This window comes from Callorhinus ursinus, unplaced genomic scaffold (genome assembly GCF_003265705.2).
Source record: "Callorhinus ursinus isolate GAN/ISIS: 27379988/994484 unplaced genomic scaffold, GSC_fseal_2.0 scaffold50, whole genome shotgun sequence".
Classification (NCBI taxonomy): domain Eukaryota; kingdom Metazoa; phylum Chordata; class Mammalia; order Carnivora; family Otariidae; genus Callorhinus; species Callorhinus ursinus.
Genome location: NW_027397112.1, coordinates 8,982,851 through 9,006,704, shown reverse-complemented (window position 1 = coordinate 9,006,704; position 23,854 = coordinate 8,982,851). Strand labels below are relative to the sequence as shown.

General features: G+C 35.2%; 1 protein-coding gene across 8 annotated transcripts in view; it reads left to right on the top strand.

The window, feature by feature from the left end:
• The window catches only part of TANC2 (tetratricopeptide repeat, ankyrin repeat and coiled-coil containing 2), a 352,068-nt gene that overhangs the window by 122,455 nt on the left and 205,759 nt on the right, over positions 1 to 23,854 (top strand). For 5 of the 8 annotated variants that reach the window (XM_073883063.1, XM_073883067.1, XM_073883066.1 and 2 more), the window contains exon 4: positions 8,727 to 8,909. In XM_073883063.1, the coding sequence (XP_073739164.1) occupies positions 8,727 to 8,909 (183 nt within the window). The remainder of the gene's footprint in view (positions 1 to 8,726; positions 8,910 to 23,854) is intronic. The other 3 variants (XM_025890285.2, XM_073883069.1, XM_073883068.1) reach the window with 1 other exon arrangement.

Below are 23,854 nucleotides of genomic sequence, written 5' to 3'. Positions count from 1 at the left end.
ACCACTCCAGCAACCCTCAGTTTGTTTCCTGAGATTAAGAATTCCTCCTGTCAGTGAGATCATATGATACATGTCTTTCTCTGATTGACTTATTTCGCTCAGCATAATACCCTCCAGTTCCAGTGTCTTTTTGAAGAGTAGACATGTTAAATATTTATGAATTCCAACTTAATTCTTCTTATAGAGTTCATCTTTTTTGGGTCCATTGTAATAATAAATCTTTGCCTGACACAAGTTCATCCAGATTTTCTCCTATGTTTTCTTCTAGAGTTTTATAGTTTTAGGTTTTACATTAAGGTCTGTGATCCATTTCAACATGATTTTTGTATGTGGTAAAGGTTTAGGTAAAAGTTTGTTTTTTGTGTATGGATATCCATTTGTTCCAAAGCTATTTGTTGAAAAGATTATCCTTTAAACATTGGATTGCCCATACACTTTTGTCAAAAATTAGTTGACGAGGGGGTGCCTGCATGGCTCAATCTGTTAATCATCCAACTCTTGATTTGGGCTTGGGTTGTGAGATTGAGCCCTGTGTTGGGCTCCACGCTGGGCGAGGAGCCTGCTTGGGATTCTGTCTCTCTCTTCCTCTCCCTCTACTCCTCTCCCTTTCCCTCTCTAAAAAAAGAAAAAAAAAAAAAAAGGAAAGGAAAAAAAATTAGTTGACTGTATTTGTGTGAGTCTTTTTCTGGACTCTGTAGTCTGTTCCATTGATTTCATGTCCATTCTTTTGCCATTACCACATACTCTCTGGATTACTCTGACTCTGAAATTAGATTCTGTGAGACTTCAAAGTTTGCTTTTCCTTGCTCAAAATTGTTTTGTCTTTGTTTTTAAAATTTTTACATATAAAGTTTAAAATCAGGGGCACATGCCTGGCTCAGAGCATGTGACTCTTGATCTTGGGGTTATGAGTTCAAGCCCCATGTTGGGTGTAAGGATTACTTAAAACCTTTAAAAATGAATAAATAAATAATTTTAAAAAATCAGCTTGTTGATTTTCACCAAAATACTGCCTGCTGGATTTTTATTGGAACTGCTTCAAACCTATAGAGCACTTTGAGGAGAATAGACATCATAATGATGGACATTTTCAGATCCATGAACACATTATATCTCTCCATTTAGATCTTTGATTTTTTTATCAGTGTTTTGTAGTTCTTAGCATACAAACATTGTACTATTTTATTTATTTTGTCAGATTTTTTCCTGATTAATTTCATTGTTCATAATGATGCTATTTTGATGGTATAGTTTTTAAAATTTTTATTTTCCAAGTGCTTATTGCTAGTAAGTACAAAGACACTTGATTTTTTTTACTTTCACTCTTTAACCTTTGAATTTGCCTAACCCACTTATTTTATTGTAGTAGCTTTTTATAGATTCTTTAGAATTTTCTACAGAGGCAGTCAGGATGTCTGACAACATGATCCTGTACGAGCTATTATACTTCTCTATGTCTGTTTCCTGCCTAATATATGGCTCTGTTGTGAGAATATTGCCAAGTTACAGAGTGATATAAGCCTTGAGTTATAAGGGTGTTTGGAGTAATTTAGGCAAACACCCTTTGTTTCTGAAATATGTAAAAGCCCTTTGAGACTTTAGGGGCTATTTTTCACTATGCTTTTTAAAAACAAATTTTTATTAAAGTATAATATGTAAACTGAAAAATTCACGAATCATGTGTATAGTTCAATGCAGTATCATGCTGGAGGCTTTGATTTGTAAGTTTTATTTGTGGTTATTCATGTAATGTGAAAAATTAGAAGGCCATTCTGTAGAATAAGTATTGCTTTAGGCTCAAGAATTTATTAACTTGAACTTTAATATCTGATAATCATCTATATTAAATATAAAGCTTAGTGATGACTGAAATTTTCATTGAATTGTAATTAACTCCTAACACTTCTTTAGTGTCCATCTGCTTGATGTCCTTGTGCTTTCTTAGTTCAGTTTTTGAAAAAATTTTTTGAATATTTTATTTATTTATTTGACAGAGAGAGAGAGAGAGAGAGACAGCAAGAGAGGGAACACAAGCAGGGGGAGTGGGAGAGGGAGAAGCAGGCTTCCTGCCGAGCAGGGAGCTTATATGGGACTGGATCCTGGGACTCCAGGATCATGACCTGAGCCAAAGACAGACACTTAACGACTGAGCCACTCAGGCGCCCAGTTTTTGAAAATTTAATCACCATGTGTCCAACATAACTGAATTTTTTTAGCAGTTTATTTTACTCTGCCATATTTTCATCACATTATTTCAGTAACTTTTATTTGGTTGACTGAAGCAGGAAAAGTGGTAGGAAAAAAAAGTAGAAGATGAAGATGAGTAATTTGGAATACCAATAAATATCATCCTACCTGCTTGGTAAATTGGATTCCCAGTTACACTTCCTTTCTGTTACGAAATTAAACATCCATTCCTTTTGCTATGCAACTTTTCAGTAGTTCCCACTGATATGGGCCAAGTGGAATGTCAGTGAACAGAGGTCTTAAATATGCTCCTCTGGTTTAACTTGGCCTCCTGCACCGTTGTGGTCTACCATGAGAAGAGCAGCCCCACATATTCATTGCCTCTTCAGTGGCTAGGCCCAATATTGAAGACCCATTGGAGTAGTTCTGAACCTGATAGCCCAGCTTAGCTCAGCTGACCCACAGTGAATCTGCAGACTCATGAGAAAAGTAAATGTTGTAGACTACTGAGATTTTGAGGTTGCTACTTAACCAAGAAAAACTGGCTAATGTAGCCAAATTCTGTAAATGCTCACCAGTACTTTTCTTTACTTGAAGCATATATTTTTAGTTTTTTCCTCTTTAGCTAAAATGAGTTCAAGCACAATTTATAGGACAAAGAAGATGGAGGAAAATATTTTTAAGCAGAAAAGTAAACTAGGACATCCAGACTGGACTAATTGCAGTATTATTCCTTAAGGAGTATTATTAGATTCTAAAATTATCAGCCAAGTTTTAATATTGGAACATTTCAAGTGAAGAGGGATGCTTCACTAAATCACATGCATTCTTCTAGATATATTGCTTTTTAAAAATCTAATGCTGATTTTTCTCAACAAAAGGATTCCTCCTGGGGAATTACATTAATGGCATGACTCTGTGTGTGTAAACCTGTAAAATACTGTAATTCCATATAATTCAGTCTCAAGTCTGTTCATGAATGCCCAAAGATTAGAAATCTATTATGAGAGAAAGAGACTTGAAAAATATGTCTAGCAGATACTGTATCCATCTGATCATAGTTCCAGAGAGAGAAAAAAGATTAGTTGGAAGAGAAGAATTAGTCAACATAGTAAAAGAAAGGACCCAGAGACTAATGAGAAGAAAAAAGTTAAGACAAATCTTGGTAAAATTTCTAAGCTTAAGGATGAGGAAGAAATTCTGTATTTCTATCAACAGAACTTTGGGGGAAAATAATAGTGATCTAGACAATGATAATGGTAGGAGAAATGGAAAGAGCATAGCTGATTTGAAATCTGTTTATACTGATAATCTGTAGAACTTCTAATGTGTTTGTTGTGAAGGGATGTGTCAGGAAGAAATTAGCAATGGTTTACTAGGCATCTGGTTTGAATAAATATGTGAGTAGGTGGTAAATATCTCCATAAAATTTTTTTATTGAGGTAAAGCTCACCATTTAAAAATATACAATTTGGTGGCTTTTAATACATTTATAATGTGCAAACATTACTGCATTCATCACTCCAAAGGAAATCCTATACCTAGTAAGCAGTCACTCTTCACTCCTCCCTCCTTGTAGTCCCTGGCAATCATAGTCTACTCTTTCTGTAGATTTGTCTATTCCGAACATTTCATATAAATGGAATCATACATGTGACCATTTGTGTCTGTTTTTTTCACTTAAACGTAATGTTTTCAAGGTTTATCAGTATTGTAGCATGAATCAGGCTAGCTTCTCTTTATTGCTAAATAATATTTTATTATATAAATATGCCATGTTTTGTTTATCCATTTACCAGTTCATAACATTTTAGTTGTTTCCACTTTTGGATATAGTGAGTAATGCTGCTTTGAACATTCATGTTCAGGTTTTTGCTTGAAACTTGTTTTCATTGCTTTTGGGTATATACACAGAAGTCAGATGGCTGGGTTATTCTGTATTTAACTTTTTGAGGAACAGCAACTGTTTTACACAGCACTTATACCATCTTATATTCCCACCAGCAATGTATTAGGATTCTAACTAACTTCTCTACATTCTCAGTAACACTTTTTTGTCATCTTTTTTTTTTTTTTAATTGCTATCCTACTGGGTATAAAGTGATATCTCCCTATGACTCTGATTTATAGTTCCATAATGATTAATGATGCTGAGTACGTTTTCATGTGCTTTTTGTCAACATTTGTATATCTTCTTTGGAGAAAGGTCTCTTCAAGTCTTTTGCTTATTTTTAAATTGCATTGTCATTTTGTTCTTGAGTTGTAGGAGTTCTTTATATAGTCTGGATTTTAGACTCTCTTCAGATAAATGATTTGCACATATGTGCTGCCATTCTAGGTGTTGTCTTTTCACATTTTTTTTTTTTGAAATAGAGAGCGTGCGTGTGTACAAGTTGGGGTGGAGGAGGAACAGGGGAAGCTGACTCCCTGCTAAGCAGGGAGCCCAAGGATGTGGGACTTGATTCCAGAACCCTGAGATCATGACCTGAGGCGAAGGCAGACACTTAACCATCTGAGCCACCCAGGCACCCCCATTCACACTCTTGATATGGTGACTTTTGATGCACAAACATTTTACCTTCCAGTTTACTAATTATCTCTTCATCTCTGTCTAATCTGTTTTTCAATTCACCTGTTGAGTTTTTATTTTCATAATTTTAATTCTTAGCTGGAATTTTAAATTTTTATTTTCTCCAAATATTAAGCATACTACCCCCCCTTTTTTTACAGGCAACATGACACAGACTTTTTTTTTTTAAAGATTTATTATTTCAGAGAGAGCACAAGAGATATAAAGCGAGTGGGAGGAGGGGCAGAGGGAGAGGATCTTCAAGCAGACTCCCCACTGAGCATGGAGCCCCACATGGGGCTTGATCTCTCATGACCCATGAGATCATGATCTGAGCCAAAACAAGAGTAGGCCATTCAACTGACTGAGACACCCAGGCTCCCCTACACAGACTTAATACAGAATTTAGTCAGTATTTCTCAGGGAAAACTCTCAGCACTTTGACCCAGTAATTCTATATTTATCATCTATAGAAATACTATAGAAAGAGCTGCATAAGTGGCCATTAATAAGAGACTGGTTATGTTATAATACATGATATACTGCAGTAAGTTTTTTTTAAATGAGTTAGAATTACATATGATGAAATTACAACTATAACACAATTGGGAACCTTAAGTGAGACACTTGCTTTAATTTTACTTCTCAGTGTAGACCATATTACCATCATTTCATGTAAGACCATGTGCTTGTTTTTTTAAATTTTCTACTCTTTTCCCCCAGGCTTATTGAGGTATGATTGAGAAATACAGATTGTATATATTTAAGGTATATAACATGTTATTTTGATAAATGTATACATTGTGAAATGATTACCACCATAACACTAATTAAATATCTGTTACTTCACACAATTACCCTTTTTGTGCGTGTGTGAGAACACTTGAGTTCTACTCAGGAAATTTCAAGTGTACCATGTATTATTATTATTAGCTATAGTCATCATGCTGTCCATTAGGTCTCCAGAACTTAATTATTGAACAACATCTCTCTTTTTCCCCCATCCTCTTAGCCCAGGTAACCACCATTCACCTCTCTCTACTGTGAGTTTTTTATTTTTTAGATTCCACATCTAAGTGAGATTATGCAGTATTTGTCTTTCTGTGTCTGGCTTAGTTGACTTAGCATAATGTTTTCCAGGTTCATCCATGTTGTTATAAGTGGCAGAATTTCTTTCTCTCTTATGGACAAATAACCTGTGTGTGTGTTTGTGTAAAATCACATTTTCTTCATCTTTTGACAGACACTGAGGTTGTTTCCAAATCATGGCTACTGTGAATAATGCTGCAGTGAGCATAGGAGTGCATATATCTCTTTGAGATGATAGTTTTATTTCCTTTTGGTATATACTCAGAAGTAGGATTGTTCCGTCATGTGGTAGTTCTATTTTTAATTTTTTGAGGATCCTCCATGCTGTTTTACATAATGGTTGTACCAGCTTACATTGCCACCAACAGAAGGGATCCCTTTTCTCCACATCATTGCCAACACTTGTTATCTTTTGACTTTTTGAGAATAGCTGTCCTAACAGTGGTTTTGATTTGCATTTCCCGAACGTTAGTGATGTTAAACATCTTTTTGTGTAACTGTTGGCTGTTTGTATGTCTACTTTGGAAAAATGTTCATTCACATCTTTTGCCCATTTTATAATTAGGTTGTTTGTTTTTTGCTATTGAGTTTCTTATGTATTTTCGATATTAACCCCTAAGGATGTATGGTTTGCAAATATTTTCTCCAATTCCCTAGGTTGCTTTTTCATTTTGTCAGTAGTTTCCTTTGCTTGCAGAAACCTTTCCATTTGATGTAGTCTCACCTACTAACCTGGTTTTGTTGCCTGTGCTTTTGGTATCAAATTCAAAAAATCATTGCCAAGACCAATTTCAAGGAGTTTTTCTCCTTTTTGTCTAGGAGTTTTATGGTATCAGGTCCTATGTTTAAGTCTTTAACCCATTTTTCAGTTGATTTTTGTATATAGTATAAGATAGGGATCCAATTTCATTCTCTTGCATGTGGCTTTTCAGTTTTCCCAGCACTGTTTATTCAAGAGACTGTCATTTCCCCCGTTGTGTATCCTTGGTGCCTGTGTCAAAGATTAGTTGACCATGTATGCATGGGTTTATTTCTAGGCTTTCTGTTCTCTTCTGTTCGTCTGTGTGTTTTTTGTTTTTTGTTTTTTTTTTTTACGCTACCACCAAATTCTTTTGATTATTATAGCTTTGTAATATACTTTGAAATTAGGAAGTGTGATGCCTCCTAGTTTGTTTTTCTCTCCCTCAGAATTTCTGTGGTTACTTAGGGTCTTTTGTGATTTCATATAAATTTTAGAATTGCTTTTTTCTGCTTCTGTAAAAAATGCTATTGGAATCTTGATAGGGGTTCCATTGAACCTATAGATGACTGGGTTTTATGGACATTTTAACAATACTAATTCTTCTAGTCCTTGAACTTGGGATATCTTTCCACTTATTCTTCAGTTTCTTTCATCAGTGTCTTAGAGTTTTCAGTGTATGGGTCTTTCACCTCCTTGGTTAAATTTATTTCAAATTATTAATCTTTCTGATGTTAATTAAGTATACTACTTTAAATTCTGTGCCTCTTTGCTCCACAATCTGTATCCTTGTGAGACTATCTCTTTTGAATGGTCTTTCTGATTTACTTTTTTGATATTGTTTTACCTCTTTGTTTTTGTCAATTAAGGGCCAGATACTGTGTATGAAAAATTGTGGAAGTAATTTGAGACCTATGCCAGTATTGTCTCCCTCTAAGAAGATTTGTGTTAGTTTTTGGCAGGCATTAGCAATCCAAGATTGCCTTAATTGAATTTTGTGGTAGACATTTGGAGCCGAGCTTTATTCCTGTAAAAGGCCAGACTAGCTTTGGTTCATACTTACTCCTAGAGTGTAGCCCTTTGGGCTTCCAAACAAAAGTGTTGGAGTTTTACCAGCTTCCACTCTGTATCTTGGTTTTTCTCTGCATTTCAATATTTGTCCTTCCAGCTCTTTAAAACTGTCAGTAGCTTCTTAGCCTCTCGGATGCCACTGAGTAAAAAGTAGCCCCAAATGCCAGGCTTCAGTCTTTTTTTTTTTCTTTATGTAATCCTTCCTCATGCTATTAACTCTTCCGTGCCTTCAGGAAAATTTTATAACATATGTACAGTTCTAGTTTTTCTTAGGGAAAAGTTGGTCTGAAGTGCATAATCTGCCATTATTGGAAATAGAAGTCAACAGTATATAGGTGGAAATACATAGCATATAACTTAATCTTTTTAAATATCAAAGCAGATTAAAAGATCACCATATAGGGCACCTGGGTGACTCAGTCGGTTGGGCGTCTGCCTTCAGCTGGGGTCATGATCCCAGGGTCCTTGGGATCGAGTCTCACATCAGGCTCCTTGCTCAGCAGGGAGCCTGCTTCTCCCTCTGCCTGCTGCTTCCCCTGCTTGTGCTCTCTCTCTCTCTGACAAATAAATAAAATCTTACCAAAAAAAAATTACCATATAATAATGTCAGTCTTACCTACTTGTATTCGCACATACTTTTTTGGAGAAGGGGGTAAGAGAGAGAGTTAGAGTGATCCTACTAGCAATTGCATGTATTGGATTATCAGGCAGGTGAATATCTTCTTTTATGTTTCTTATCAGGGAAAAAAACTGAAGACCAGTGCTCCAATTGTAACACTTACTGCATTGTACCATAATTATTTCTTTATGGGACTGAATCATTCATGAGGTAGTGAGCCCCTTATAAGGAGGAACCTCATTTTATCCATGTTTAATTTCCTAGTGCTAAACCTGCTGTTAAGTGTCCATCCAGTAAGTATAGACATGAATGTAGGTGTTGAAAATATCTTATTTGGCTTTTCACCATGAAAATCAGCATGGGTATATGATGTTCTGAATTATCTTAAAAGGTACATTTTAATGGAGAAGGAAGAATCTTTTCTTATCAGCTCTTTTGTTCTGTCCTAACAGGTGGCATCTCCACAGAAAGCGACTGTGTTTTTGAGCCTGACTACGCCGTTCCACCACTTCCAGTGAGTGAAGGTATGCAGCACATTCGGATTATGGAGGGCATGTCTCGCTCTCTTCCATCCTCCCCCTTACTCACACATCAGTCTATCAGTGTTCGGCTCCAACCTGTGAAGAAGTTAACTGGTAAGGACTTTACCTAAATTTAGTATATTTAACAGGAAACCTAACAGTATGACACTTTAGGTCATATCAGATATGTTTATGTGCATCTTTAGGTTTTTCCTTTTTGGCCTTCCTAATGTCACAGACTCTTGGAAAGTGGAACTCCTACTGATTTTAATTTAGGGATTAGAATAGTACTCCATTTGACAGATTGATGTATTTATTTTCTAAGTGATCCATCTGTTGTGGACATATTTTTCTAGGCTTTCAGGAAACTTCTAGTTTTGCCAGAATACACTGTTGTTCTGATTTCATTTATCAGCTTGTTCATGTCAGATTAACAGATGGAGATATTGTAATTTTAGGATAATAGAGCTTCATAGTTCAGCAAAGGTACATCAGTCATGTTTTCTGTTTTTAATCCTAATCTGTGTATTTCACATCTATTTCTAAAAGCTGATTTAGGTATTTTCCTCTCCCATTGTACATTCCTCCAACTTCTTGGGATATTAACTATAATTCATAAGTTGTGGATTGTACTGACTTTAATATGATCTCACAGTATGTATTACCCATTCAGATCAAGTGATTAGGTGTGAAACTGGGTCTTAATTATTGAATGAGCTTTTGTCCTTTTAAGCTTTTTCAGAGAAGAAATTTTAATATGTTGAATGATACTTACATGTGAAAATATGTAAGCCTGGGCCACTTTCTTAGGTCTCTTTTAACATTATCAATATATAGCTGGTATCATTAAGTTGACTGGTAATGGTGGGTTATGAGTCATTAGGGGCAAGAAATTAAGTCATTCCAAAAGGAAGGATACATTAACTGCTTACTATATGTCTGGCACTGAGCTAGACAGTGGGGAGGTTTGATTATCATTTGACAATTCAAAAGAAAACAGGAGGAGAGAAGGGAAAATGGAATTTCTGGACTCTTCCGTCTATTTTGAATGAAGATTTTTACAATGTTTATAATTTTCATGAAAACAATAGTATTTCTTTATTCTTTAGTTCCACAAGGCATAAGGCATTTTTATATTTATTGTTTTTAGGCTTCTTCAGATAACTGAGTCAAAGTCTACTTTGATTCTTGGGTCATTAAATAAAAATCAGTAAAATAGCTTAGTAACATTTTACTGAAATATTTATTCCCTCTGATATCTAAAAACAGGATAAATTTTATGTGGTTGGACTTGAATAAAATTTCTTTGCTTAGAAATCTCCCCTTTTTCTTGCAGTTTAAGATATTGTTGATTACTGAAAATATAATTAACCAAATATAAGATGGCTGTCAGGTGATGTTCTTCATTTACCACACATTGGAAGAGTTAGCAAGAAAAGTTCAGTTTCCTTGCAGAAATGAACTGGATTGCCTGAGGTTCCTATCCCATTTGCCTATCCCAATTTAAGCTTCAACTTAAATAGGGAACTTTATTAAAAGATAAGTACATTCGATAACAAAGTCAGTTACATGACTGATATCACAGAGGTGAGACAGGGAAGCAGTAATAAGAGGTATGCTTGGTTAATTACATGTGTGTTTTAATTTTTTAGTGTTTGAAGCATTTGAATGCTATCAATTTTATTTGTTGAAGAGACTGTCAAAGGCCTAAGAATTTAAAGATTGAGGATGCATTTTGAAATTACTGAATGAGAGAAATCTGTCTCCTGAAAAAGGATGCTATGAACATTTTCCTGTGGCCAATTTTCTGCTAAGTGAAGCAGATGATAAGAGTTTTTTGGTTTAACCTAGAATGAGATTACTTTGAAATTTAAATTTAAAACCTTAGTTAGTAGATTTATGAGTTATCTTTCCTTTCCTAATTATATTTTGTTATGAATAACTAAAAAGAAAGTTGAATAGAGAAAGATTTGCTGACCATAAGTTAAATGTCCTCCAGAGAATGGTTTTTAACAAAATGCATTAATTTAATCCAGCCATTAGGGCTGCACTTACTGATTTATCCATTTCCATACATTTAAACTTCGATTACCTTATATTCCTTGTATTCATATCACCAACCAAACTAAGTAGGACCAGAATAGTCATCTTATTCTGTTTTCTTTCTGAATTTCTAATATTTAGTACCCTGTGTTTGCTATAGTCAAAGTAGTTTATTATTTTTCTGTGCTTTTCACCTCATTGTTCAGCATATATTTGTTTAGGACCCATAATATGCCATCACTGCTCTAGATGCACTTAATAGAGTGGTGAACAATTTTAGATAGTAACAAATAATATGAGGGTGATGAAATAGGAAATGGGATAGAGGGAGAGTGGAGTGGAGGTAGGATTTCTTTCTGTGGAGTCATCAGGAAGAGTCAGAAGAGGAGGTATTTGAACGGCGGAGATGTGAATAACTGAAAGAAACCAGTCATGGGAAGATCTGGGATCAGAGCCCTCTAGGCAGAGGAACAGCTAGAACAAAAGTCCTACGGCAGAAAGCAGCATTGGCGTGTTCAAGGAATGGGAAGAAGGCAAGTGGGGTTTTAGCAGAGTAAGTCAGAGTGGAGGATAGTAGAAAACAGTTGAGGAGGTAGGCAGAAACCAGGGTTTTTAGGTCCTGGTAAGCAACCTAACTGTAGGATTTTAAGCAGAGCCGGAATAGGAAGTAATGTGATCTGATTGACCTTTTTATCAGATCTTGTTGGCAAATGTGTAAAGAATGGCATCTGAGGGACTAAGTATGCTATGTTCATTAACCTTGTGTGTTTTCCTGATCTTTAAATCTGTCTTTAGTTCTGATAAGTTAATAGAGTGGTGAAAAGAAAATCTTTTTTTGTTTTACCTTGTGAGATATAGTGAAGGAATAACTAACCATTTCCTATCATTTTTATTATAGAACCTTTGTACTCCTCTAAAATATTTATCTGAGTCCTTCACACAAGTGTAGGTGACGACCCATTTGGTCTATCAATTAAGACTTTTTTATTCCAAGGAAAGAAGATACAGCCAAATGGTCTAAGCAACAAAGGAGAACTAGAAGACCTAAGGTTGTGCAGACCTCAAGGTTCATTTGACTTAGTTGGATATTGCTGTGCACTGGGGAGGTCCAGAGGAGAGTATGCAGAGATACCGTTGGCCCCTGTTACTGTGGTGATGGCATTGCCCCAGTTCTCTAGATTCTTGCTTAGTGCTCTTTTCAAGATGTTCTTGTTCATAATATCCCAAAGCCCCTCAAGCATACTTCTTAAAATATAGATAATTAGTGCCAATAGTCCATTTATGCAACACTTACCTGAATTTATACTGTTGGCCTATTATATATACTGTAAGTTTAGTAAAAGTTAAATTTTGAGTATTCACATTTTTGGTAAGGTATAAATCATTGCAACCTTTTTGTAGGGCAGTTTGATAGTGTGTATCAAAGTTGTAATGCACAAGGGTGCCTAGGTGGCTCAGCCGGTTAAGCCTCTGATTCAGTAATTTCAGCTTGGGTTGCATGTCCATGTGCTCTCTCTCAAATAAATAAAATCTTTAAAAAAATTGTAATGTACATAATCCTTGATACAGTAATTTCCTTGCACAGAGTTTATTTTACAAATAAACTTGAACAAGCTTGAAACATGTATATATATATATATCTCTATACATATGTATGGTAAAAACTAAAATCTAAATATTTATCACTAATAGTAATCCATTTGTGTGACACACACACACATACACACACGTGCATGCACATACATTTGGTGGTGGTGTGGAGATACAGTAACTCTAACCCAAAAGTGGGAGAGGGATGACAAATTCTGTTATGTACCTTTCTATAATGTTTGTATTTTCTACCACGTGTAAAATCTGAAGTCTCATGAGGCAGTATAACAAAATGGACCCTGACTGCCATTTCTTTTTTTTTTTAAGATTTTATTTATTTGAGAGAGAGAGAATGAGAGAGAGAGAGCACATGAGAGGGGGGAGGGTCAGAGGGAGAAGCAGACTCCCTTCTGAGCAGGGAGCCTGATGTGGGACTCAATCCTGGGACTCCAGGATCATGACCTGAGCTGAAGGCAGTCGCTTAACCAACTGAGCCACCCAGGTGCCCTTGACTGCCATTTCTTAACTATGTAAACTTAAGCAAATTTGCTGAAAGTCTTTGTACTTCACTTTCCTTATTTCTAAAGTAGAAATAATAGGACTATTACAAGAACTGAATGAGTTGGTACATATAAAGCTCATGAGACAGTATCTGACAAAGAATAAGTAGTCAATAAATGTTAGCCACATTTATTATAATTCTAGAAGAGATTTGGGTGACTTTCCATCAGCTATATGAAATATGAGTTCTGAGGCTTTGGAAGGTGATCTTCAAGTAATTTACATAATTACCTTAAGTAAGCCCTTTTTCTTTTCTGAGGAGTAACCTTCAAATACTAATATCCAATGGATTATTAGCTAGTCTTTAAGAATTTTTTTTTTTTGCCCTGATTTAAAAAGTATTTGCTACATAGATTGGAATGACTGTGGCAGTCCAATTTAGATGGTAAATAAGTCACAATAACCCATCTGATCATGCTACAGCCTAGTTACTTTAGATGCTAGCTATAGCCAAAATATTATTTTCATCATGGGTAAAAAAGAATCATTGACTTGTTTATGATACATCCTGGGAAAAAGATTTAAAGCTATTTTGACATTAAAAACAGCCTATACGTAATATTAGTCTACATATTCTGATATATTTTAGTGTACTTATACATTTTTCACATAATTATCTTGCAATTTTTGGAAGCACTGGAATTCAAGATATACTTTAGTGAATTTTATTGTTAGAAAAAATTACGGAGTTCCTGTGAAGAATGAATAAGATTTCTTAAAACCTAATATATAATAAACATTGTATCAGTGTTACTTTTCTTCTCATTTATTATCTTGGATAAAATGGAAATTAGTCTTGAGAAAACTATTGAAAAGCCAATTTGAAAATATAAAGTGTATAGAGATTAGACTTCATAGTGATTCATTGCAATGTACTCAAGATTCTGAAGCGTGAGTAAATATCTTGCAATTTTAGGAAAAATATTAGAATTCAAGATATAGTGAATTTTATTATAGTAAAAACTATAGTGTGTGTATATATATATATATAGTAGTCTAATTTCCATCATTGCTAATGTTAAATATTTCTATTTTAATTTCCATATGTATAAAGTATCTTACCAAATATCTCACCGTGTGGTCCCTAGACCATTCACATTAGAATACTTGGAATACTTCTTTGGAAAATGCAGATCTCTGAGTATCCAGATTTATCTAATCAACCTCACTTCAGAGATTCTGTCTCATTAAATCTGGAGCCCCAGAATCTCTATTTTTTTAAGGTTAAATGAGAAAATGTATATGAAGACTTTTAAGCTCTTTGGAATGATAGTACTAATTAAACTAGGTCTGGACCTCATTACTGTTTCTAATTCAGATTCTCTAGTTTTATGGGTTCAAGATTATGCTGTTGTAAATTCCAAGGTTTACCCAGTGGCAGGAGTAGAGAAAGGGGGCTCTTACTTCCATTGCTGTCCCTGTAGTTTTCCAAACCAAAAGTACAGAATGTTAAGGGGTTGTTACTTAATTCAATTTATGTAATTTCAGTTACCATCAGCCAGTATTGTTAAAACCAGAGCTGGACAGTGGGTAATATTGAGGCACTATTGCAATGGAGAAGAGAGACCTTAGTGTAGAACTGGGCTCAATACTAAATGCAGTAAAGAAAGCTGAGGATTTATAGCCAAAGAGCAAGGTGAGGAGGGCAGCAAGGTGGATGGAAAACTACAAAGAGGGAGACATCAAGGGTATGGGTACTATTTCTAAAACCAGTTTAACAGGACTCTTGCAGAATTGACCAGGGTGATCCGAAGAGGGTGGAGGGATTCTCACTAAACGGACTTAGCAGGATCCCTGCTGCTCCTGAGCTAGACTTCAGGCTTCAGGATAAGGCTCAAGGAGGAGTCACAGTAGAAAGGAGCTCAGAGGAGCCTGACAAAGTTTAGTCAAGGAGAGAGTCTTTTTTTAATTAACATATAATGTATTATTTGTTTCAGGGGTACAGGTCTGTGATTCATCAGTCTTACACAATTCACAGCGCAAGGAGAGCATCTTTATCAGTATATGTATTTTGAGCAACTAAAAGTTGACATGTATTATCAAATAAAGAATCCTTTTGTGATATTTACATGTGCTGGATTTACAACATAATTAAGTCTCTTTTTAGATTTTGTAAGAACTTAACCTAAGAATTTGTATGTAAGAAAATAACTATTTTAGGGCGCCTGGGTGGCTCAGTTGGTTAAGCGACTGCCTTCGGCTCAGGTCATGATCCTGGAGTCCCGGGATCAAGTCCCGCATCGGGCTCCCTGCTCAGCAGGGAGTCTGCTTCTCCCTCTGACCCTCCCCCCTCTCATGTACTCTCTCTCTCTCATTCTCGCTCTCTCAAATAAATAAATAAAATCTTTAAAAAAAAAAAGAAAATAACTATTTTACTGATTATTTTCATGACTGAATGGAAGTCACTCATATAGAGTAGAACTATTATTTATAGTATTGTAGTATTTATTTATAGTAAGATTATTTATAGCAGCTGTAGTATCATTGTATATATTTCATTGAAATATAGTAGTCCTATCTTCCTGCCCCTATTCAACCACTACTAGGGAAAGTTTGCAAAACTGCCACAATGTTCCTTAATGGCGAAGGGACCAAAATAACAAATTATTTACATTTTTCTTATGAAGTGGTTTTGTTTCTCTCAGGTTAGAAGATTTGTATATGGAGCCTTTCTCACATGCAAAAACTTATACCTTATTATAGAAAAAGCAAATGAGGGGTGCCTGGGTGGCTCAGTCAATTAAGCATCCGGCTCTTGGTTTCAGTGTGGTTCATGATCTCAAGGTCATAGGATTGAGTCCTGCTTGGGGCTCTGTGCTCAGCTCGGAGTCTGCTTGTCCTTCTCCTTCTGCTCCTTCCCCTGTTCTCTCTCTCTCCATCTGTCTAATAGAGTGAATAAATGAAATCCTTAAAAAGGAAAAGCAAATGAATTTGACACTTGGAATAACTGTATTAGTATGTTTGGCTTCAAGGAACTAAATGGATGGGCAGTGGTGTTTTTGTAGGATTGAAACAAGTGTGAAAAGCCCATTGGTCCACCTTTAAAGCCTCCTCATCCGTTCGAACCACAGTATAATGGAAATACATGGGCTTTGCTCTTAAACTAAAGCTGAATCCCAGCATTGCCTCTTTCTCGTTGTGTTATACAAAGTATGTTCGTTAATTTATGCTTTCTTTGGTTTCCTCTGATACAAAAACGTGGTAACTTACCTTCACATGATTACTGTTAAAATGAAGTGAGGCCTATATACACAGCCTGGCATATACATGTTGAGTAATTGATACTTTTCTTCTAATTTTATGCACCTTCTCCAACACACACACATTCACACACACAAAAAAAGAGGGAGATCAAATTTGTGACTTCAGTACAATAGTAAAATCTTCACCTAAGTAAAATGCTTATGGACAGTGTTTCTCACTGTGTGGTCCCTAGACCACTTGCATTAGAAATAGTGGGAGGAATTCTTTGAAAAATGTGAATTTCTGAGTATCCAAATTTACCTAATCAACCTCACTTCACAGATTCCAGCTCATTACATCTGGAGCCCAAAGATCTCTATTTTTAGCAGTCTGTTTTGCTCACTAAAGTTTGAGAACCACTGCCCTGAGGAGTTACTGTAGATAATTGTTTGTAAGGATTTCTCTCTTCAGATCACTAAAAAAAAAAAAAAAAAACACAACATACACGCACAAAACCCACATTTTCGAAGAGGATCTTTTTAAAAAATGTGTTATTTACTTAAATGTTCAATTTAACCTTTTCTTGATGACTTGGAGTTGTTACTATGAACATGAAAAGCCAAACTAGACTCTAATATATCTTAGGTGACCTATTGGAGATGTAGCAGTTTGCTCCTACACCATGTACCCAAACCAGTATAGTTTTTCTGTTCTCTCCTTTAATCACAGACTCTTTTGTCGGTTTTTACAACTGTATATTTACCTATTACAGTTCTTCATCTCCTTCTAGTTTTAACTTAATGATGTGGACTTAGAAATCACATCACTAAACCTGTTGACCTGGTATATGGCATTCTCTTACTTTGTCATTGAAGGTGTGGGAGGGTAGGTACATCCTACTGGTAAAACCGTAGGCTACATATCTGTACCATAACTCAAGGGAATCTGAGAAATGTAGATTTTTTGGCTTTCTAGCCATAGTAGCATAGGAACACAAGTTGGAAGAGGTTGAGTAAACCAGCTTATAGTGTTTGCCACAGTAGTCTTCACATTGCTCTTGAACTTAATAGTTTCATACTTTCTACTCTGTTAATGAATGAAATATCCAAAAAAAAAAAAAATGACACATCCAATCAGAGTGATATTCAAGAAAAGACATCCAACTTAGTGAGTCTTTGCGAGCTGTATGAATGTATCAGTGATGACTTAATCTATTTAAATAGAAAGTCTTTTAATATTTCTTGTAGGTCTTCTCAGTGATGTGAGTGGTGTTAACTAATAACTGATAATATAGTCTTTTGTATTCTTTATGTACTTCTTAGTACTGCTCTGGTGCTTGGGGATTAATAATTAGTCTCTATTGGTGATTTGAAGTATTTCATAGTTTAAAGGTTGATGCAATTTTTATCATTCTAATTAGCACAAATATAGTTTTGTAGATGATTTTACTTTATAATTCAAGTAACTTTTAAACTATCACAGTACAGGTTCTTTTTAGCGATTATATTACAATGATTTATTATTAAGATAGTGGTAATATAAGTGCTGAAATGAATTTCTTTAAAAGTAGCCCTTTTGAAATCATCCAAAAGGTAATATTAACATTTTTCTACTTCTACATTTGCCTTAGTTCATAAATTGCAGGTATGGACATGTTATTTTTCTATTAAATGTTTAATAATATTTTTATATTATAAAATTTTTGGCAATTCATATTATTTTTGATGTGTTTATCAGAATGTTCTGATTATTATAGTTGATTTTTTTGATTGAAGTATAGACACACAATGTTACATTAGTTTCAGGTGTCCAACATAGTGATTTGACAAGTCTGTACATTATGCTGTGCTCACCACAAGTGTAGTTACCATCTGTCACCATAATCATTACTGTGGTACCATTGACTGTATTCCCTTGCTGTATCTTTTATCCCCATGACTTATTCTTTCCATAACTGGAAGCCTGTATCTCCCACTCCCCTTCACCCATTTTACTCATCCTTTTACTACCCCCTCACCTTTGCCAACCATCAGTTTGTTTTCTGTATTTATGGATCTGTTTTTGGTTTTTGTTTGTTTATTCATTTGTTTTGTGTTTTAGAGTCTACATATCAATGAAATCATATGGTATTGTCTTTCTCTACTTACTTCACTTAGCATAATACTCCGGGTCCATCCATGTTGTTGCAACTGGCAAGATCTCATTTTTTTTTTTAATGGTCATCTATCATATCAGTGGACACTTGAGTTGCTTCTATATCATGGCTGTTGTAAATAAAGCTGCAGTAAACAGAGGGATACATATATCTTTTTGAATTAGTGTTTTCATTTTCTTTAGGTAAATACCCAGTAGTGAAATTACTGGATCATGTGATATTTCTATTTAATTTTAGTTGAAATAAAACATGGTTTATAGGGCGCCTGGGTGGCTCAGTTGGTTAAGCGACTGCCTTTGGCTCAGGTCATGATCCTGGAGTCCCTGGATCGAGTCCCACATCCGACTCCCTGCTCAGCAGGGAGTCTACTTTGCCCTCTGACCCTCCCCCCTCTCATGTGCTCTGTCTCTTTCATTCTCTCTCTCTCAAATAAATAAATAAAATCTTTTAAAAAAATGGTTTATATCTTCAGAAAGTTTTACACACCATACATACAATTGATTCAGTTTTTCTTTTTTCCAGTGTGCATTTATGTATATTTCTATATGCTTGAATGCTATTATTCGAAAACAAATACTGAAAGTAATTTTATTAATCATTTAACTCAAGGAGATAGAAGACCAAGTAAATATAAAAGAAATAACCAAAATTAAAAGCAGAAATGAATAAAATTAAAAACAAAAAAACTCTTGATCAGTGAAGACACAAGCAAGTTTATTGGAAAGACTAAGAAAATAGAAAACTCTTTGACAGGAATGATCAAAGTGAAAAAGAGAGGAGAGAGGAAAGATAAGTAATATATGTAATACATAGAATAAGAAATGAAATAGTCACTGATAATGTTTTCTTATTATAAGAGAATATAGTTATGCAGCTTTATAGCAAAATAAATAAAAACTAGAGGAAATTGTGGTGCCTGGCTGGCTCAGTTGGTAGAGTGAATGACTCTTGATCTTGGGGTCGTGAGTTGAGGCCCACATTGGGTGTAGAGATTACTTGATCATACATACATACATACCTTAAAAAAAAAAACTAGAGGACATGGAAGAAAACAAACTGTAATTGACAAAAATATGTCTAGGCCCATTACCATAGAAATCAAAGATCCCTAAGAGTTAGCAGGCACAGATGATTTTACAAGCAAGTTTTACTAAACATTTAACTAATAGTAATAGTAATAATAGATAATGTGAATTGAGCTGTTTCTATGTTCCAGACAATATTAAGTACTTTACATATGGGAGCAAATTTAGTTTTCAGAGCAATTTAAGTGGATAGTCAACAGCTTCTGGGCAAACTTCCTACTTTGTAGCATAGCCTGTTCCTTTGTTGAATAGTTTTAACTGTCAGTATTCTAATTTACATGGATGGAAATCTGCTGTTCTGTTGCTCCTACCCATTAGTCCTAGTACTGCCTGGTGTTTGGGGTAAGTGCTAGGCACATAGAGAAACTCTACACTATTTCCCATGGCAGTCATTAATATCCTGGAAAGCAACTTTCAGATCTACTTTTCTCTAGCTTACAGAACTTCATTTAAGGCCTGTCCAGTATCAAGATGGCACTACATCTATGTTATTTCCCTTGTGTCTATATCAAAATGGACATGAGATTATTTTGGAATTACTTTTCCTTCTGAGCCCTTATTTAGTGTTTCTCCGTTTGTAAAGATTTTATATAAATTGTTTCATATCCATATATTGCCACTATCTAGTCTGTAGCCCTCCTAATTTTCTGTATGGTTTTGCAAAGACTGCTGTTAGTATTTTCATGTTCCTATCCTCATGTTCTTTTAGAACTCAAATGTCAACTGTGTGGGTGTGGATTTTAAGTATATGTTTTTTATAACTTCATAAGTCATAATGTACACTTCAGTAATTCTTAACGTTTATTCTACCCTGTTTAGTTTAAATATATTTTCCTTGATGGAGAAGATTAAAGGAAACTAAGCCGGAGTAATTATTCTATGTCTCTTGGTTGGAGGCAGGATGTTGTTAAGCATGGCAAACTTTGGAGTCAGTTATACTTGAGTTCAAGCCCTGATTCTGCCACGTATTAGCTGTATGACTTGGTCAAGTCACTTATCTACTCTGAGCAAGTTTGTTTATCTGTATTATTATTATCATTTTTATTATTTCTGCCTCACAGTGTATTGCATGAATTGAGTAAGATATTATGTATGTCAAGAACATAGAGTTTAGCTCATAGCAGCTGATTAATAAATGGAAGCTTATAACAGAATCATTTCCTTTGTTCTCTTTTTCATGCACTGGATCTGGCCTTCCCTTGTCCATGTTTTTATTCTAAAAATATCCCAACAATCCTTTATGCTGTCTTAGAAACAAAGCTCTTCTCAGCTTAGGCTCTCTTCTTCCTTGACAATATAATCAGAGGGTTTTCCACTCTTCATTTTTGACTGTGTCCTTCTCTCTTTGTATATTTCTTTTTTGGACACAGATCTGTCTTTATCAGAAAATTCCTGGTATGGCCATATTTATTTCTTTGTATTTTTCCATACATTTGTGGTTGTATAAATTACTTATTAATTTTTAACCTGTACTCTCAAGCTATATTCCCTCTTAAAATTACTGGCCATTAGCTCATAGCTTCTTTTCTCTGCATTTTTTTTAAAGAAATCTGCTTGCATAAAATATGAAGTGTAGATTTGACTTTATCTAGCATTTCTATTAGAGTGGTAGCCCACTGAAGGGTCAAACCAGAGACACCTAGGATCTGAGGTGGAGAAGGCAATTTAGTAAGATGCAGTCTGGTAGCAATCACTAAGTGGAGACCTAAACAGACCCTGAATATTAGGGTGACCAGCAATAAGTAATTGTGTGTCCCAGGAAGGGGGTGGACCCTATTAATCCAAGGGAAGGGAATATAGGAGCAGATAACAGGCAGAGTTCTAGGAGGGCATGTGGTCAACATCAAGAAAGATGTTTAACAAAGACAACACACCATAAAGTAGTGTTTTCGGCAGATCTTTATGGAATAAAGGTATAGATATATCTATAATGAGGCGGAATTAAGGCTCAGAACTCTAGGCCTGGAAGAACGGGTAGTGCCATACTGGTCAAGAGCCAGGCTCTCTTAGACAAAAAAACAGTTTAAAATTCCATACTCATTCATTTGTAAGCTGTATATCTGAATAGATTAACTCTTTTTGAGCTTCTGTTTCCTTATATGTACAGTAAGAATAATAATACCGTAGGGCTGAGAGGAATACGGAAATGTTTGTAGAGTTTCTCTATGTGCCTAGCACTTACTATTATAAAACGTAAATATGATTCGACAGTTACTTTTTTTTTTAAGATTTTATTTATTTAATTAGTTAGTTGGGGGAGGGGCAGAGGGAGAGAGAGAATCCTAAGCAGACTCCCCACTCAGTGTGGAGCTCGAGGGGTTGCTTGGTCCCAGGACCCTGAGGTCATTATCTGAGCTGAAATCAAGAGTTGGATGCTTAACTGACTGAGCCACCCAGGTGTCCCAGTTACGTACTTTGAAATATCATTATCCTTACCACCATTAAGCTCCGTAACATTCGGCATCATATCCTGGATATAATCAGTATTTTAAAAAGCCTCAAGGAAAATACATGTTTACTGGTCATAAAATTACATGGGCTAGCTTACTTTGCTTTGGATGAAATTATATCACCTTACTATGATCAATTCACATTTGAGACTTCAGTAAATAGTTATTATGTCTTTGTTTAAGTTAATAAAATTTTTGATACATAAAATCTTTCAAAATGTTAAGTCTGTATAAACAGAGAAAATAATAAAAGGAATCCTGATAGGTGGAAAAGTTGGCAATCACTTGGTTAATAATCTCTGATATCCTTTTTAGCAGCTGTATGGTGGTTCTAAGAGTTGGATATCACTTTCATTTTTTTTTAAGATTTTATTTTTAAATAATCTCTACGCCCAACGTGGGGCTCAAACTCAAAACCCCGAGATCAAGAGTTGCACACTCTGCCAACTGAGCCAGGCACCCCAGATATCATTTTTAAATGTGGCAAATACTGTGGAGGTTATAGGAAAAAAAAATCTTCATTGTCCATGCCTTCTGTGATCTTCCCCAGAAAAAGCACCACAATTTTATGCCACAGTTCCTAGAAAGTCTGTGTTTATGCTTAATTGACCCTATCTCCTTACTTGTTTATCTGTCTACCTAGTGTGGAATGTAAGCAGTTCAGAAAGTGTCAAATGTTGAATGTAAAGACTAAATAGTATTGGTCATCAGGAATACTTCTCAGTCACAAAGCATTGTGAAAGACAAATAAGTAAATATCCACGATTCAAAAGAAATGCTCTTAGTGACTCTCCAAACAAGAAATAAATTATAGTACGGGATAATAGAAAGCTTAGCACAGAATATATATTGCCATTATAATAACAATGTTTTTTTCTCATTGTAGAAAATTATGTGCCCAAATTGATGTATCAGCCCACAAAAGTAATAAAAATGTGGCATAACAGAATACTCCCTCTCTGATGAACATTTTAAACACCAGAGGGCAGAATGTTCCAAAGGACATTTTCTTTATTATAAATGCATCATCTTGTTGTCATTTATTCTTTCATGTCCCTGGCTGCATTAAAAATAAGAGATATGGCCATTTGGAATTGTCTATGTGTATGAATGATCTGTTTTGGTTAGACAACATAATCAGTGTCCTGATATATAACAGAGTTGATTCAACATCTATGTTTTCCCTCTCTCCCTTTCTGGTTAAGTCAATATTTCTGGCTTCTCAAGTGATTAAATTTTAAAAATTATATATACATCTATATCATTTAGTGAATTTCATAAATTCAGATTCGCTTAATGAATTAAGTGAGAGGAAGGAGATTTGATATGAATATCTTGTAGCTTAATATGCTCTTTTACGTTCTACTCATCAATAAAAAAATTTTTGAATGAGCCACCTGCCATCAAATGATCTTTTTCAGAAGTTGAGATTATAATTTAGAAATAGCATCACACATTTGGGAAATTTTATTCAGGGATTTAGGTAATAGAGTCAACATATCAAGTAAAAACCGCATATAATGAAAATTATCCTCAGAGATCCTTGAAATATCATTCATGGCATTCATTAAACACTGCTTTTCAGTATGTCCAACCTGCCAGTTTATCTTACCCTTTTACTGACCACCAGATGAATAGTTGTCTTATGTGTAGAGGCCACATTATGTGGTGTTTAGGAATATATTTCTTTCTCTTCTCTTAGTCACCATCGTACTGTTGCAAATTGAAGTTCGAGTCTGGAGCAGTAGTCATTCGTAAGAAAGGAAAAACCCAACATTATAAATCTGGCCAAAGCTGGAAGGGTGCCTGGGGGGCTCAGTTGGTTAAGCATCCAACTCTTGATCTCATTTCAGGGTCTTGAGTTCAAGCCCTGTGTTGGGCTCCATGCTGGGCGTGGAATCTACTTTAAAAAAAGAGAGGAAGGAAGGAAAGAAGGAAGGAAAGAAAGAAAGGAAAGGAATGGAATCTGACCAAAGCTTGAATTGCTATAGA